General features: G+C 46.0%; 1 protein-coding gene across 7 annotated transcripts in view; it reads right to left on the bottom strand.

Annotated features, from left to right (window-relative positions):
* The window catches only part of LOC145360327 (polyhomeotic-like protein 2), a 256,660-nt gene that overhangs the window by 38,534 nt on the left and 199,665 nt on the right, over positions 1-18,461 (bottom strand). For all 7 annotated transcript variants that reach the window (XM_080215518.1, XM_080215522.1, XM_080215523.1 and 4 more), the window contains 2 exons: positions 16,187-16,659; positions 4,731-4,902 (listed from right to left, as the gene is read on the bottom strand). In XM_080215518.1, coding sequence (XP_080071644.1) covers positions 4,731-4,902; positions 16,187-16,659 — 645 coding nt within the window. The remainder of the gene's footprint in view (positions 1-4,730; positions 4,903-16,186; positions 16,660-18,461) is intronic.

Raw genomic sequence — 18,461 nt, 5'->3', positions numbered from 1 at the left:
CAGTGCCGCTTTGTCTATAGCCACAATCCCTGTTGTTACTGCAGCAACATAAGTGATTTAATTACTGGAATGTTTGTTTTAACCTGAACCAATACAAGGCTGTTATGTTAGTGTCTTCCCAAGGGATTTCTCAGGCTGGGGTTTGATTAGTGTTTTGACAGGAAAAGGCACATGACTGGGCAGGGCTAGGCTCAGAGAGAGAAACCCAGATCAGTTTCTGCTTGGCAGCTGTAGAGAGAAGTAGGTCTTTCTTTCTTTGAAGATTGGATAGTGGGATCTGTCAGAAAATAGATCTCTTTCTCTGGAGTTCTGCCGTTTGAAGTGAACTCTTTCTCTGGAGACTGCTCTAGGGGAGTCAGAAGACAGCTGTCTTTCTGGATCTCTGTCCAGAGATGTTAAAAGGATGGAAATCTAGCATCTAAGGGGGTATACTTGCTTTTGTCGCTAACAGGTTCTGCAGAAAGATGCATGTCTTTGGGGATATTGCTTAAATTGGAATTATGGAGATAGATAACTGTTAAGAATTATACTTTGTCACGTTTAAGAATTTCAATCGGGAGAAGTTACGCTAATTCTTTTTGCTAAATTCTGATTGTGTTCTTAAATAAAATTTGTTTTTATAAAAGCTTCCTAGTGAATCAACAGAATCGCACCTGGAACAGAAAACCTATGCTCACACTAATGCCAAAATCAAAAAGGTTTGGGGTCTGGGCTAACTTGATAATAGCCTTGGAGTTTCTGATCTGGTCTCTAACACTAAGCATGCTGCCAGACCTGCATTTCCTATTTGTATTTTAATCACGGAATGGTTCAGGTACAATAGCAATGAACTGAAAGTTGCAGCAATGTTGCAAGTTTCCTGCACATTATTTACTCACTAAACAGATGGACTGATATGAAGTAATGAAGTCTTCTTGTTTCCTAGACTGTCACAGTATTTTTCATGATTTAATCTTTATAATTAGATTTTCTAAAAGCTTTCTGGCCTAATGGAGCAGTTAGAAAGATGATGAGATTATCTCAGAAATCCCCAAAATTCTACTTCCTGCTAATTAACTGCAAATGTTAAAAATACCGGCTCATTATAGTAACCTCAAGTGGCAGATAGCTGACTGGTAGATTCTCAAAACCTCACTAGTGCGCTGGCATTTTTGAGGTGACTTTCTATTTACAATCTTACTCTGTTCACAAATAACACCAACAAATTCTCATTGGCTCCTGACCAAATCAGATATCTTTGCAGAATGAAGAATTGTCTCACGAGACAGGCCAATCCTCCTGCTGTTCTCTTCCTGCCCACAGGTAAAGCAACTGCTGTGTTTGCTTAAACGATCACAGCAGGGTCCATTTCCCCAGAACAGGAGATATTTCCACTTGCAGGACAGACCACAACTGGGAACCATAGATAAGAAAGTCGCAAATAAATCCAATGAGGAATTCAGGAGAAAGCTCAACATCCAGAGAGTGGTTAGATTGCGGAACGTACCCCCACCAGTAAATAGTATCGAGACATTGAAGGGGAAACTGGAGATGAGGGAGAAAGGAACGGAAGGATCTGGTGATTGGGTGGGATGAAGAGCAAGAGAATTGCCACTCTGATAATGTCGGGCTGAATGGCCTCTGTATTGTACATACTCAGCAAAGGTTTGTTTGTTAAACTTTTTTTTAATCTCTCCCCCTCGTGTGGGGACGAGGGAGGTTAACCATGGACCACAAATTGAACAGGCCCAACATCAATACAAAGAATACAACAGCAGGTCAGAGGCTGGGAATCTTGTAGAGGTGAACCCCCGTTCGCAGGTATACACTCCCACTCAGTCGCAGCAATGTACAATCTACAAGATGCACTGCAGGAACTCAGCAAAACTCACAACCACTTCCATCTAGATAAACAGGAGCAGCCGATACCTGGTGTTCCCGCTCCAATCTACTCATCATCTCAATCTGGAAGTATATCGCCGTTCTATCACTGTCACTGGGTCAAAATCCTGGGACTCCCTCCCTAACAGCACGGTGGGTGTACCTACACCTCAGGGACTGCAGTGTTCGAGAAGGCAGCTCACCACCGTCTTCTTAAGAGCAATAAATACTGACCTCACCAGCGATGCCCACATCCCGTAAATAATTTTTAAAATCACCCAATGTAGAAGAGAAAATCTCAGAATCATGATATCAGGTAAATGATTTCATTATCAATTTAACGAAGGCAGTTGCTGGGTCAACACATTACTCGAAACACTCGATACAGTTAACAGCGCGCGAGAGAGAGAGAGAGAGAGAGAGAGAACGAGAGCATGTTCGGACACATTAAGGATAAAAAAGTAAAGTGATGGAGTGAATCTTTGTGTAAACAGGTTACACAAGAAGCTGATAAACTGGTTAAAGCTTCATCAAACTGAAATGTTTGTCCGATATTTGGAATATCCCACACGGTCTCCAATGACATCAAATATAACAATGAAATAAAAAGAGCGAATCCCAACAGTTTAAACCGCAGGAAGAAACAATTGGCCATTTTCTTCAGGATTTAACTAATTCCCCACACAACCTGTCACAGTGGGATCAAATGAAGAAGCTTCCTCTGCACATCTGTGAATATTAAAATCCGCCAGTAAAAACATGAAAGCGACTCTCCTACTTTGCATTGATTAGACACAATGAGATCTCTAACAATGGCCAGTTGATTGGACGTTGGGATCAATACTGCTATCCGTGGATCTGTACATTTATTCCCATGTGAGTGCAACCTCAATCATTCAATGATTCCCACTGGACACTGTTAGGGAGTAGGACTGAACCGTTAGCATGACTGTCAGTGACATGGGCACATTAACCAAACCGTACAGACATTATCACACTGACTGTCACAGTCTCAATTCCTCAGGAAGTTACAACAAATGATAATGGAGAAGGACAAACATTTTTCCACACCTGCCTATCCTTTCCTCATCTGGAACAAGGTGGGTAAATACTGAATCATTACTTACCTTACTGACAGAAATGTGTAAATAGTGAGACAGAAATCCAACTTTACCAAGATCTTCACTCTCTCTCTTTTCAATGAGGTTATGAAATGAGCTGTGTTTGATCATAGAATCCCCACACTGCAGGAAGAGGCCATTCGGGCCATCGAGTCTACACCAATTCTACAACTCAGCACCTTACCCAGGCCCCTATCCCTGTAACTCCAAATATTTACCCCACTAATCCCCCTGACTTACACATCCTGGGACACTGGGGAAATCTGGCATGGCCAATCCACTAAATCCTAGGTCCTTGGACTGTGGGAGGAAACCCACATAGACACAGGCAGAATGTACAAACCCCTGATATAAGCAAAAATGGGTCACATTTCTCAGCTGAAATGCCATTCCCAGTGTAGTCCTGACCCCTTACAGAGCACAAAGCTCCTCACGTCGATCCCAGGTCTGGAGGATGGATGTGAATCTCGGAATGGTACAAGGAGAGCGGCAGTCACGATGGAGACATGAGACTTGGGAGTTCAGTTGAAGGTCCTCCCTCTTTGCCACGTCACTTGAGCTCTTTTGGAAAGTGATTGTATGAAACATCAAATGGGAACAGAAGCAGGATTTGCTACAATGGCATTATCTTCCCAACAAGCTCACATACAGAATGGCCAGTGGGAATGGTTTCAGGGTTAGTGCTGGGTGTGTAGAACGGTGATCAGAGGAGCTGTCCATACCTGCAGGCGAGGGAGGGAGATAGATGTGAAGCAAACAGAAACCTGCTTGAGTAAGAATTCAAATTACTGGCATTTCGAGCACCGACAGTTGGCGGTTTAGGAATTACTGTGGGGACCCACTCTCCCCAGGAGCCCAGGAGAGTGTGAGGACAGGCCTGTGGATCACATTACAATCAATCTTGCTTCTGTTCTCACCCAATGTCCATACAGGCATTGCACACCAGGGATCACCGCACAACACTCCAGGGATCACCTTGGCTGATTTCCCCACCCGCTCTCTCCAGCACTATTCCCACAATCTCACACATTTACAATGGCCAATCCCCATAATTTACACAGCTTTGGACACAAAGGGGCAATTTAGCACAGCTAGTCACCAAACCTATGAGTCTTTGGAGTGAGAGGGGAAACTGGAGCACCAGGTGGAAACCCACGCAGATACGGGGAGAACGTGCAGACTCTGCACAAACAGTGATCCAAGTCAGGAATCAAACCTGGGTCCCTGGCGCTGTGACCATTTGCAATGAGCCAGTTGGGAATTTTGGAATTCTCACAGGAAGGAGCTGCAGAACTCACTATTCATCAAGAAAGCACCAAACTTATTCTCAGTCTCACACAAACAATTCCAGAACAACCTCTCTGCAATGATTATTGAAAATGTTGTGTGCAGCATGGAATCAGAGAAGCCCTACACTGCAGGAGGCCATTTGGCCCATCGAGTCTGCGCCAACTCTCTGACAGAACACCTTTCCCATGCCCACTCTCCTACCCTATCCCTGTAACCCCACACATTTACCAAGGTCAGTCGCCCTAATCTACACATCTTCAGACAGCGGGAGGAAACCCAAACACCTGGAGGAAACCCACGCAGACATGGGGAGAACATGCAAACTCCACACAGACAGCGACCCGAGGCCAGGATTGAACCCGAGTCCCTGTTGCTATGATGCACTTCAAAGAAATGTCCTTTATAAATTGTGGGAGCTGATCTGTCGATAGAAGGAGGAAGTTGCTCACAATCACTCACCTTGTGTTGTAGACTTGGTTAGTTCTGCTTTCTTTTGATCAGACGTTACTGAGCATGTGGAGGCTGCTGGCGTGTTCGGAGCTGCAGCTTTCTCTGGCAGCCCTTTCTCAACGGCAGTGTCTATCTTCTCTCGCCTGGTGTTGTCCTGGACACTCCTTTGGCACTGCTGGATCTACAATATAACAGAACAGTCCATCACTATTCTCACCAGCTCCCCACTGGCAGCAGCAGAGATGCAAAAATCACTCACCAAAAAGGGCAGGGAATCCATTACTTCCCAAGATAAACCACCCTGATTTGGAAATACATCACCGCTCCTTCACTGTCACTGGGTCAAAATCCTGGAACTCCCTCCCTAACAGCACTGTGGACGTACCTACACACAGCGGTGCAGGAAGGGGGATTATATCACCACCTTCTCAAAGGCAATAAATAATACCTGCATCCCCAGAGTAATTAGAAACAGTGACATTTCAAGAGAAGGTAAGGTTTGTGCTACACATTTAGTCCTCATTCAACATGGATTGTATAAAATATGCTGTAAACTTGCGACCACAAACCTTCTAAAGTTTCCAATTGCTTCACCGCAGTCAAAATGAACAATTTTCCACTAGAATTAAACTCCCGATGATGTCAGTCAAGGCCGTGATGTACAAATCCCGTGTGCTTCAGAACAGCAGACTGCATCACCCCCACCCCACCCCCCAACTTACCCCGTGAGGCACTGCAACTCTTCCCCACCCCAACCTCCTCCCCACCCCCTGCCTCCCCCTCCCCCCACCCCCACTGCAGCCTCCTCCCTTTCCCCCACACCCCCCCCCACAACCTCCTCCCCACTTCCCCCACCCCCACCGCAGCCTCCCCCCCCACCGTTCTCCTCCCTGCTCCGATGTTCAGGACTGTGGAGAATGAGGCCACGCTGTAATCACAAACGGCTTTGCCGGCAGGACAGGCTCCGGCTTCTCTTCGCAAAGATAAATCCAAATCAGTTTTTTTCTGGTCTTTTTCATACATTTGCCTCCTAAATTGCTGCTTCCTGGGAAGTTATTGCAATAAGCCTCATCAGTAACCCACACGGTGCTGATTCACACACTGGCACTGGGCCCAGATGATTTAGTTTAAATCAATCATTGACCAAGCAGAATGAGGACCTGAGTGAGCGAGATGCTGGGACATCGCCAATCCTTACCGTATAAATCCATTCTACATTTTGAACACATACAGGTTGAAGGTTATTTGAATAATTTAAAATCTTACATTTGTCTGCACCATGGCAATATGTATATTTGTTGCACTATAACTGCCCCAGTGTTGGTGTGTCCCATAAAGCCAAAAGACATTTGGAGCAGAAGTAGGCCACTCGGCCCATCGAGTCTGTTCCACCATTCGTGACTGGTCCCCGTAACCCTTGATCCTCTTACTGATTAAAACTCTGTCTATCTCAGCGACCCAGCTCCTACAGCCCTCTGCAGTAAAGAATTCATGTCGCACTATCTGTAACCCCCATGACTTGCCTGGTATTGCAACATCTCACTTACTGTCCTGTCTGGAGACAATACACATCTCTTTAACCTACGCTAATGCTATCTCCACTCACACTGTCTGCATCTTTAAGGCTTGAATAGCAGGTTAGCTGTAAAGACTCGCATTCTAATCAGTAATCTGTAAAGTGTGTGTGCCTTTATATGCCCGTCTCTGATCAGAACTCTCCACACACCTGATGAAGGAACAACATTTCCGAAAGCTTGTGGGTTTACTATAAAATAAACTGGTTGGACTTTAACTTGCTGTTGTGAGACTTCTTACTGTGTTTACCCCAGTCCAACACCAGCAGTTCCATGTAAAGAATTCCACAGATTCACTTCCCTCTGGGAGCAGAAATTCCTCCTCATCTCTGTCTTAAATGGGTAACCCTTTACTCTGAGATGATGCCCTCTGGTCCCGGACTCTCAGCATCGACCCTGACAAACTCCCTGAGAATTCTATGGTGAGATTTTGCAGCCTCATTCAAGTGAGGCCAGAAAATCTCACCCGAGGACAATGGACATTTCCACCGTCCACCCCTCGCCCACTCCATATCTGTGGTGGGCGCAGTGGTAGAATTCAGGTGTATATATCTCAGTAACGTCGTCTCTCATTCTTCTAACTCCAATGAGTACAGGCCAAACCTAATCAATCTCCCCTCGTAAGGAAATCTCTCAATAACCTGATCATCCTAGCGAACCTCATCTGAACTGCGTCTGATGCCAGTACATCTTTCCTTCAGTAAGGGGACCAAAACTGTTCACAGTATTCCTGGTGTGGTCTAACTAGTGCCTTGTATAGTTTTAAAAAGACTTCCCTATTCATATAGTCCATGCCTTCCCTATTATCTGCTGAACTTGCATGCTAGTTTTTTTGTGATTAAGAACATAAGAAAATAAGAAATAGGAGGAGTAGGCCATCCATCCCTTTGAGCCTGCCCCACCGTTCAATAAGATCATGGCTGATCTGAAAGTGATTGATGCACGAGGACCCTAAATCCCTCTGTGCTGCAGTTTTCTGCAGTCTTTCTCCATTTAAATAATATTCAGCTCCTTTATTCTTCCTGCCAAACCATAATTTCACACTTTCCTACATTATTTCTGCCAAGTTTTTGCCCAGTCACCTAATTTGTCCATATTCCTTTGTAGACTGTGTTATTGTCACCACTTGCTTTCTAACCTATTGTTGTACCATCCATAAACGTAGCACATTCACTTCCCTCCTCCAAGTCATTAATATACATTGTGAATAATTGTGGCTCCAGCATTGATCCCTGTGGCACCCCACTTGTTAGAGGTTACCATCCCAAAAATGCCGACTCTGTCTTCCACCAGTTAGCCAATCCTCTATCCATGCTAATACACTACCCCCAACACCAGTAGCCTTTTGCCTGGTACCTTAGCAAATGTTTTTTAGAAATCCAAGTACATTACATCCACTGGTTCCCCTTTATCTATTCAGCTCATTACCACCTCAGAGATCGCTAATAAATTCACCAGGTATGATTTCCTCTTCATGAAGCCGTGCAGATTCCATTTGATTATATTGTGTATTTTCATACATTCTGTTACGACATCCTTTAGAATGGCCTCCAGAATATTCCCCAATGACGGATGCCTTCCCTTGACAGATGCTGTAACTACACTGACAAGTCTACATAGGTAGATCCCACGATAAAGATGAACACAGGAATTTAGAATGAAAAAATGGTTCAGTTCAATATTTCAATTTAAATTAGCCATTAGCAGTTTATTTAAGTGAAAGTAGAGCACTCAATATAAATGCAGAGTGACAGTCCCTTGCTGCCAAGGCAAAAGTTTAAAAAGATGTGGTTTGGGGCATTTGGATTCAGGACATCATTGAGGAACAGTCCAGAAAATGTGCAAGTCCATTAATAATGGATTCACCAGTCTGTTAGACCTGCAGTAAAGCTGGAATAGAGATTAGAACGACCTAGTCTACTGTTAACGATGTCACATCTGACCTCAGCGCTCTTTGTGCACAGACTTGGGTGGGATTTACATTGGTAAATATTATAAATAAGGTATAGTTTTAAGTGGTTTTAGTTTAGTGTTTCTATGTAAGGAGGGGTAAACATATAGTAAAGTTCCTGCTGGATAAAGGTGTGTGTATGAGTGGGGGTTTTGACAAAAATGCAAACTGTGCTTAGAGAAAAGTCTATTTATTAGTGTCACAAGTAGGCTTATATTAACAGTGCAATGAAGTTGCTGTAAAAATCCCTTAGTCACCACACTCCGACACCTATTCGGGTACACCGAGGGAGAATTTATGCATGGCCAATGCACCTAACCAGCATGGCTCTTGGACTGTAGAATGAAACCCACGCAAACACGGGGAGAACATGCAGACTCTACACAGACAGTGACCCGAGCCAGGAATCGATCCTGGGTCCCTAACGCTGAGGCAGCAGTGCTAACCCACTGTGCCACCATGCCACCCAACAGATTATGGAGTGAGCAGTAAATAAAAACTTGCAGAAGCATGAAGTTGTTGCTTAGCAACGAGGAGTCTTTTTAAGGTCAGAAGGTTTTTGAGTTTAGTTTTAGCTGATATTATTAGATAGTGAGAAGATGACAGCTCTCACACTCTGCTGGGGGCAGTTGGTTTAGAAGGCAAGAGAGGGAACATCTCTCTCAGCTTTGCTTGAATAAAACCTTGGTGTAATGGGTAAGAAAACAAGTGTTTGAAGTCCAGCTAGTAAAGGAACTAAAAGAAACAAAAAAAAGTTTCCAAAAAGCTTGAGGTTAAAGTACTGGAACAGAGAACTGTTCAGTAAAGACAGGCAGGACTGAGAAGGCAGCAAAGATGTCAGAAAGATATCGGAAGTGATTTTCAGGTTTGCTACACCCTGTGGAACGCGAGTTGAAATAACTGAGAATTGGTGGCTGGATCCCGAGGTTTGTGTTAACGCCCTCAAGACAAAATAAATCCCAAAGAGGGAGGTACAAAACCCAAACCAGCCTCCCATCCATTGACTCTGGCTACACTTCCTACCTCGGCAAAGCAGCCAGCATAATTACGGACCCCACGCACCCCGGACATTCTCTCTTCCACCTTCTTCCATTGAGCAAAAGATACAAAAGTCTAAGGTCACGCACCAACTGACTCAAGAACAGCTTCTTCCCTGCTGCTGTCAGGCTTTTGAATGGACCTACTTAGCATTAAATTAATCTTTCTCTACACCCTCGCTGTGACTGTAACACTGCATTCTGTACTCTCTCATTTCCTTCTCTATGAACGGTATGCTTTGTCTGTATAGTGTGCAAGAAACAATACTTTTCACTGTATGTTAATACATGTGACAATAATAAATCAAATCTAAAAGTGAAACTTTGATAAAAGTAGCTGAAAGTATTGTCTAAGGGGAAATTTGAAAATGTGGCTTTGGGATCAGGATTTAAAATCACTTTTGTGGAAGCTGGAATTCAGTGAGAGAGGGTGGCGCACGGTATAAAAATCATCTGGGATTGCGAGGAGAAATCCACAGACATTCAGTGGGGTTAAGTGGAGTGTGTTTGTCCACAGCCTGTCTGTGTGTTTAATGAGACTGAGTGTTACGGAGACCTTTGTAGCTTAAGATATACTTGGTAATCTGTGTATGTGGGGTGGGGGGGACGGGGGTAGATAAGGAGTTTTACATTATAATCAAATGTTACATGCTTAATAAATTTTTTCCTTTGTTTGCAGTTCTGTGACTCTGTTTGCTCATGTTTCAAAAAAAACATTAAAAGATAGGATCTTCGAACCAGGGTTCCATTCTGGGATCTTCCTGTCTGGATTTAACATGAACTGGGTTGGTAACAGCCCAGGCAGTAAAACTGCCTGATTTTCATTCCAAATTTGGTCAATTTCCCCAAACTAACTAAACTTTAACTCGATCCATACAAAATGTGCAAAGAGAAAAGCCAAGAACAAAGTGGTGTGTTGCAGAGTAATTACTTTTGCGTTATTAACTCATTTCGTCACTGATAACGTCTGCTCGGCTCCTTGAGGGAACATTCATGGATTTTCCGTGATAAACCCGGCCATCATTGGCCACAGCAACATAAGGCCACTCGAGGATCAATGAGGTCAGCAGGTCAACGCTGAATTAATCACAGAACAAAGATGAGGAAAATGTTTCCTTGCAGACTTCACTGTAGAGCAAAATCTTTTATTCATAACTTTTAAAAAGATAATTCTCATCAGTTATTGAATGAACGGGAGTGAATTGCAGTCTCTCTCTGTCAAAATAAGCTACTGGATATCTGCTGAATCTAAAGCATATTTCAGAGAGTCATTGAGAGTAGTATAGCATGGAAACAGGCCCTTCAGCCCAACCAGTCAATGCTGTCCCAGCTAGCCTCAATTGCCCATGTTTGGCCCATATCCCTTTATTTTGATTTGATTTATTATTGTCACATGTATTAACATAGAGTGAAAAGTATTGTTTTATGCACGCTATACAGACAAAGCATGCTGTTCAGAGAGAAGGAAATGAGAGAGTGCAGAATGCAGTGTTACAGTCATAGCTAGGGTGCAGAGAAAGATCAACTTAATGCAAGGTAGGTCCATTCAAAAGTCTGATGGCAGCAGGGAAAAAGCTGTTCTTGAGTCGGTTAGTATGTGACCTCAGACTTTTGTATCTTTTTCCCGAAGGAAGAGGGTGGAAGAGAGAATGTCCAGGGTGTGGGGGGGTCCTTGATTATGCTGGCTGCTTTGTCGAGGCAGTGGGAAGAGTAGACAGAGTCAGTGAGTGGGAGGCTGGTTTGTGCGATGGACTGGGCTGCATTCACCATCTTTTGTAGTTCTTTGTGGTCTGGGGCAGAGCAGGAGCCCACACCAAGCTGTGATACAACCAGAAAGAATGCTTTCTATGGGGCATCTGTAAAAGTTGGAGAGAGTCCTAACTGACATGCCAAATTTCCTTAGTCTTCTTAGAAAGTAGAGGCATTGATGGGCTTTCTTAATTATAGTGTCAGCATGGGGGGGACCAGGACAGGTTGTTAGTGATCTGGACCCTTAATCCTTTATTTATTTATTAATCCTTTCCCATCTATGTACTTATCCAAATGCTTTTTAAACGTTGCTATTGGATCTGCCTCAACCACTTCCTCTGGCAACTTGTTCCATACAAACACCACCCTCTAAATGAAGAGGTTGCCCCCCCGGGTCCCTTTTAGATTTTTCCCCTCTCACCTTAAACCTACGCCCTCTAGTTTTCGATTCCCTGACCCTGGGAAAAGGATGATGTCCCTTCATCCTATCCACCTCAATAAGGTCACCCCTCATTCCCTTACATTCCAAGGAATAAAATCCTATCCTGGCCAACCTCTCCCTGTAACTCTGGCACACCAGTCCTGGAAAAATCCTTGTAAATCTTCTTTGCATTCTTTCCAGTATTTGCACTAACTAAATTTCTAAGTGACACCTCTCTGACTTTATTAGGTTATGTTTTAGAAGTTGATTTTCATTCATAATTGTACGATGCTATTTTAATTACAAGAATCATTATGGAAAAGACAATTAGTATTTAGTCAGGGTAATACTGGGCATCACCACTAGGTGGAACAAGCTGTACAAATGCTTATTTAAAAAATTATTTTCCTTCAATTCTCTGTGCCAATATAATCTGTAACTGGGCAGCTAGACGGACCGAATATACTTCGGTACTGAAATGCAGCGGATAACGTTGTACTGAACCATAATCGCAGGAAGGTCTCTGCTTTGACCTCAGCGGAGAGCATCAAACGTTACAACAAACCTCAACATCCTCAGGGGGAGAGGCACGAGACTCAGAGTTCCGTCTGCTGTTGATTTTTGTTAATGACTTTGCTTGTCTCTGGGCTTCAGAAGGATTAAGCAAAGCCGTGAAGCCCTCACAGTCAAATAGTCTGTCAACTGTTTGTGGAATGGAACTTTACAGCGCAGACACAGGCTATTCGGCCCAATTGGTCTGTGCTGGTTTTTATGCTCCATGCAAACATCCCCAACCCTGTATAACGTTACCGGTTATCACTATATTCTATTCCTTTCTCCATCATGTTTATCCCGTTTCCAGCCTTAAATGCGCCCCCACCGTTCACCTCAAGCACATTCTGTAGTCCCGAGTTCCACATTCCCACCACTCTCCGGGTAAGGAAATTTTTCCTGAATTCCTGATTGGATTTGCTGGTAACTATCTGATAGAATGGCCCAAGTTCTACACGTGGAAGTTACTTCTCCGCATCCGACCTTACAACCTTTAAAAAAATACTTGGATGAGTGCTTGAAATATCACAACATTCGAGGATTTGGGACAAATGCAGGAAAATGGGATTACTGCGCCTGTAGTGGTAGATATTGCTGGCACAGACTGGATGGGCCAAAGGGCCTTTTCTGCGCTGTATGACTCTTGTGGGCAGAATTTGAATTTTTTCTTGCCTGCCACAGGTGTCATAGTGGGTGGGACACGGACCCTGCAAAGATCCCGTTGACCTCAGGTGGGATTTTCCATCTTGAGGCGAGCGCAGCTGGAAAATCCTGCCCTAGGACTGTAGGACACACACTACACTGTCAAACCTAGGACCCTGAGGAGAAGGTTATTGTCAAAGCTTCTCAGTGTATAACCGAGTCAGTGTCAGATTTGTGAGTGGGACTTCCACTCTTTGGAAATTTCAACTCTTCTTCAAAGGAAGACAGCCCCGTTGACACAGAGCAAAAAAAAGCGTCACTCGGGTAGGGTCCCCCAGGTCTAGCTCCTGGATTACACACAAGCAGAGAACCAGCGCTTTCAGGGAAGAGGGGGGATGGTGGGGGGTGGGTAAAAAGTTAAAGTTTTGTGATGATAAGTAGCTGTATCCCACTAACTGTCACATGCTGAGTGTTAGCCATTTCGAGGGAGAGAATGGTTTATCTGGATTTTTTTATAGTTTTGGTGGGGAGTGAGAAAGAGTGAGAGCCAGGTGGACAGGGTATTCCAGAATCCACCGTACCCTGTGAAAAGCCGCACTAACCAACATGGAGCGCAGTGAATAAATCAATGTCACATTCCCAGGGTAACCAAGGCTCTATTTCCACACTGATCCAAAGTCATAGAGTCATAGAGGTTTACAGCACGGGAACAGGCCCTTCGCTCCAACTTGTCCATGCTGCTCTTTTTTTATAAACCCCTAAGCTAGTCACAATTACCCACATTTGGCCCATATCCCTCTATACGCATCTTATGCAGGAAACTGTCTAAATGCTTCTTAAAAGACAAAATTGTACCCGTTTCTACTACTACCTCTGGCAGTTTGTTCCAGACACTCACCTCGGTGTGAAAAAATTGCCCCCCTGGACACTTCTGTATCTCTCACCTCTCACCTTAAACCTCTGCCCTCTAGTTTTAGACTCCTTTACCTTTGGGAAAAGATATTGACTATCTAACTGATCAATGCCCCTCATTATTTTATAGACCTCTACAAGATCATCCCTGCGCTCCAGAGAAAAAAGTCCCAGTCTATCCAGCCTCTCCTTATAACTCAATCCATCAAGTCCCGGTAGCATCCTAGTAAATCTTTTCTGCACTCTTTCTAGAGTAATAATATCCTTTCTATAATAGGGTGATCAGAACTGTACACAGTATTCTAAGTGTGGGCTTACCAATGTCTTGTACAACTTCAACAAGACGTCCCAACTCCTGTATTCAATGTTCTGACCGATGAAACCAAGCATGCCAAATACCTTCTTCACCACTCTGTCCACCTGTGACTCCACTTTTAAGGCGCTATGAACCTGTACCCTAGTTCTTTCTGTTCTGTAACTCTCCCCAACGCCCGACCATTAAATGAGTAAGCCAGGCCCTGGTTCAATTTATCAAAATGCATCACCTTGCATTTATCTAAATTAAACTCCATCTGCCACTCGTCAGCCCACTGGCCCAATTGATCAAGATCCCGTTGCAATCAAAGATAACTTTCTTCACTGTCACTACGCCACCAATCTTGGTGTCAACTGCAAACTTACTAACCATGCCCCCTATACTGTCATCCAAATCATTAATGTAAATGACAACAGTGGGCCCAGCGCTGATCCCTGAGGCCCAGCACTGATCCCTGAGGCACACTGCTGGTCACAGGCCTCCAGTTTGAAAAACAACCCTCTACAATCACCTTCTGTCAAAAAGCTAATTTATCCATTTAGATACTCACCTTGGATCCTGAGAGATTTAACCTGATTCAACAACCTACCATGCAGTACCTTGTCAAAGATCTGAAAAGAATGTAGCATTAATGCAAACACTTGCAGAGAATGCTTGCTTGTTTGCCTCGTGCTAATAGTGCCATTTAGAATCACTGAGAGCTGTGATGAAAGTGTAGGTCAGGCCATCGAGAGCTCAGTACAGATTATAGCAGCTTGTCTTTATGGTCACCACTGCCACTTTGGGGGTGATGGGCAGTGGGGTGGGATCAGGAACAAAGTCAATGCTGTCACAATAACAGCAATTTATATTTATACACATCTTTAAAGATAGTAAAATGTCCCAAAGGAGCTCCATGGGAATGTTAAATCATTCCCAAATCAGACACTGCAGAAAATCAGGGATCAGGGAAAACTCCGCATTGACACCTCTCGGTGTTCCTGCAAGAAGTAGTTAAAAGCACAGGGAAAATGATTCAGCCCAATTTCAGTTCCACAGCAGATTCCTCCCACCCAACTTCCTCGAATTCAATCACCATCTCCTTCTCTTCCCCACTGCCCCATGTGTTTATTAAGCTCCCCCCTTAAATTCATCAATACTATGCCCCCCGATCGCTCCCCGGGAGTGAGCCCCACATTCTCCACCCGTGGGAGCGAGCCCCACATTCTCCCCCCCCCCGTGGGAGCGAGCCCCACATTCTCCCCCCCCGCGGGAGCGAGCCCCACATTCTCCACCCGTGGGAGCGAGCCCCCACATTCTCCCCCCCTGTGGGAGCGAGCCCCCACATTCTCCCCCCCCCGTGGGAGCGAGCCCCCACATTCTCCCCCCCCTGTGGGAGCGAGCCCCCACATTCTCCCCCCCCCGTGGGAGCGAGCCCCCACATTCTCCCCACCCCATGGGAGCGAGCCCCCACATTCTCCCCCGCTCTGAGTAAAAGAATACTCCTGAATGGGTTAATTAGTGATGCTGGATATTGATAATCCCTGGATTAGGACCTTTCCACAATTGGAAGAATCTTTTCTCATTCCATCCTATCAAACCCTTCATAATATCGAGACCTGGATTCAGTTACCACAACCCTCCCTTTCCCTGGAGAGGGGAGCTGTTCCCTGTTCCTGATTATTATAATCTCTCTGTTCTGATAACTTTCTTGTAAAAGCAGCTGGAACATTTTCCAGTCCCTATATCCAGTGTGTGCGTTAAATCTAATCTGTGGGAATATTACCCCACACACCCCGGACATTCTCTCTTCCACTTTCTTCCGTCGGGAAAAAGGTACAAAAGTCTGGGATCACGCACCAACTGACTCAAGAACAGTTTCTTCCCTGCTGCTGTCAGACCTCTAAATGGACCTACCTCACATTAAGTTGATCTTTCTCTGCACCCTCGCTATGACTGTAACACTACATTCTGCACTCTCTCCTTTCCTTCTCTATGAATGGTCTGCTTTGTCTGTATAGCGTGCAAGGAACAATACTTTTCACTGTATACTAATACAGTGGTAATAATAAATCAAATCAAAACTAGGAGATTTGTGCAGCGAATCACATTTCTAAACTTTATAGAGTGTTTTATTAGAGCAATTTATCACAGGGTCTTAATGGAAGGAGAGTGCGAGTGTGAGAGAGTGAGCGTGAGAGCAGGAGGGTGAGGAGGAAGGGTGGAGAGTGGTGATAGAAAGAGAGAGAGAAAGGAAACAGAGACAGGGGGATAGAGTGAGTGGGAAATGAAGGGAAGGAATTCCAATGTTCAAAACAGACGTCCATCTTACCACATGTGCCGCCGGTTGGATTTGCAGGTTTACGGCAGTGGTCTGTGGTGCCAGTTGGTGCTGGTGAGGCTGATGTGTCTGCGCGTGAGTGCTGAGCAAACCCTCCGCCTGGCTGCTGGGGACAGCAGCCTGCAAACTCTGCTGGGTCTGAGCCAGGGGCTGGAGCACGGGGCTGGGAGTGTGAGCCACCTGATGCAACGCCTGGTGCTTCTGCTGGAGAATGCTCTGACAGTGCTGGGCCTGAGGGTGGACCTGAGCCTGGACGGTGGTCTGGACCGGGGCGCTGGGCTGGCCACTCAGGCTGTGCTGTTGCTGCTGGAGCTGCCCAGTGCTGTGGATCAGCTGCGGTTGCTGATGGCGGTGTTGAATCTGTTGGTGCTGGAGGACAAACTGATGTTGGAGATGTTTCTGCTGCTGCTGTAACTGGATCTGCTGCTGGTGGATTAACTGGTGTGGCTGAATCTGGGCGTAGGCTGTGGGAAGCAAAGACACCATTTAGACAGTGACACTGCCGCTAATATTCACCACCCGGGTGCTCACTTCAGCCCATATACCAAGAAACGCAAACTCCAGCAATCACAAACCTTTAATCCAAATAACCTCACTCTCTTCCTACTGGGATGTGCCACAGACATTAACAAGATTAACCAGCACATTATCACCTTTCAGAGATACTGGTCCAGGTGGTTCGGGTGGAAGAGGGAATGCTGGCTGGTGATGGGGTAAAACCGGAGAAAAAAGGCAGGATTCAGGCTTAACCTTTCACCTGACCCTCTGACAGTGCGGCACTCCCTTGGCATTGACCCTCTGACAGTGCGGCACTCCCTCGGCACCGACCCTCTGACAGTGCGGCACTCCCTCGGCACCGACCCTCTGACAGTGCGGCACTCCCTCGGCACTGACCCTCTGACAGTGCGGCACTCCCTCAGCACTGACCCTCTGACAGTGCGGCACTCCCTCAGCACTGACCCTCTGACAGTGCGGCACTCCCTCGGCACCGACCCTCTGACAGCGCGGCACTCCCTCAGCACTGACCCTCTGACAGTGCGGCGCTCCCTCAGCACTGACCCTCTGACAGTGCGGCACTCCCTCAGTACTGACCCTCTGACAGTGCGACACTCCCTCAGCACTGACCCTCTGACAGTGCGGCGCTCCCTCAGTACCGACCCTCTGACAGTGCGGCACTCCCTCAGTACTGACCCTCTGACAGTGTGGCATTCCCTCAGTACTGACCCTCTGACAGTGCGGCACTCCCTCAGCACTGACCCTCTGACAGTGCGGCACTCCCTCAGCACTGACCCTCTGACAGTGTGGCATTCCCTCAGTACTGACCCTCTGACAGTGCGGCACTCCCTCAGCACTGACCCTCTGACAGTGCGGCACTCCCTCAGCACTGACCCTCTGACAGTGCGGCACTCCCTCAGCACTGACCCTCTGACAGTGCGGCACTCCCTCAGCACTGACCCTCTGACAGTGCGGCACTCCCTCAGCACCGACCCCCTGACAGTGCGGCACTCCCTCAGCACTGACCCCCGGACAGTGCAAAGTGCTGAGGTTACTGCATTCTCCTGTTGATGTACTCCAGTGGAGTGGAGCACAAGGCCACAGTCACTGAGCCACAGTGGACAACAGCCATCCAGATATCTTTTAAAATAAGAATTCAAATTAAACAGATGTGTTTGTTGTGGGGAGTCTCCCTGGAGGTGCAAAGGTGAATCATACCTCCTGGCACTGCCCATTGGCACAGCTTGGCAGTGGACAACTTTTGTCAAGGGGCAGGCCACAGGGGGAGCCTTGGCTGTGGAGAGGTGGGGGGGGAGCGGTGGGTGGAGAGAAGGGTCCAATGACCCACCTGGGGTGGGGTGAGGGCTGGCGGTGGCCTTGTTAGAGATGAGTGCTGACTCCAGTGGGGGATGGAATGTAGCCCAACCCATCAGGCAAACCAGCCTCCTGTCCATTGACTCAGTCTACACTTCCCGCTGCCTCAAAGCAGCCGGCATAATTAAGGACCCCCACACACCCCAGACATTCTCTCTTCCACCTGCTTCCATTGGGAAAATGATACAAAATTCTGAAGTCACATTTCAACTAACTCGAGAACAGCTTCTTCCCTGCTGCTGTCAGACTTTTGAATGGACCTACCTTGTACTAAGTTGATCTTTCTCTACACCCTCGCTGTGACTGTAACACATTTTGCATTCTCTCCTTTCCGTCTCTATGAACAGTATGCTTTGTCTGTATAGCACGCAAGAAATAATACTTTTCACTGTATACT

Source organism: Carcharhinus amblyrhynchos, chromosome 30 (genome assembly GCF_965287045.1).
Source record: "Carcharhinus amblyrhynchos chromosome 30, sCarAmb.v2.hapA, whole genome shotgun sequence".
NCBI lineage: Eukaryota > Metazoa > Chordata > Chondrichthyes > Carcharhiniformes > Carcharhinidae > Carcharhinus > Carcharhinus amblyrhynchos.
This window is presented reverse-complemented; position numbering and strand designations above follow the sequence as displayed.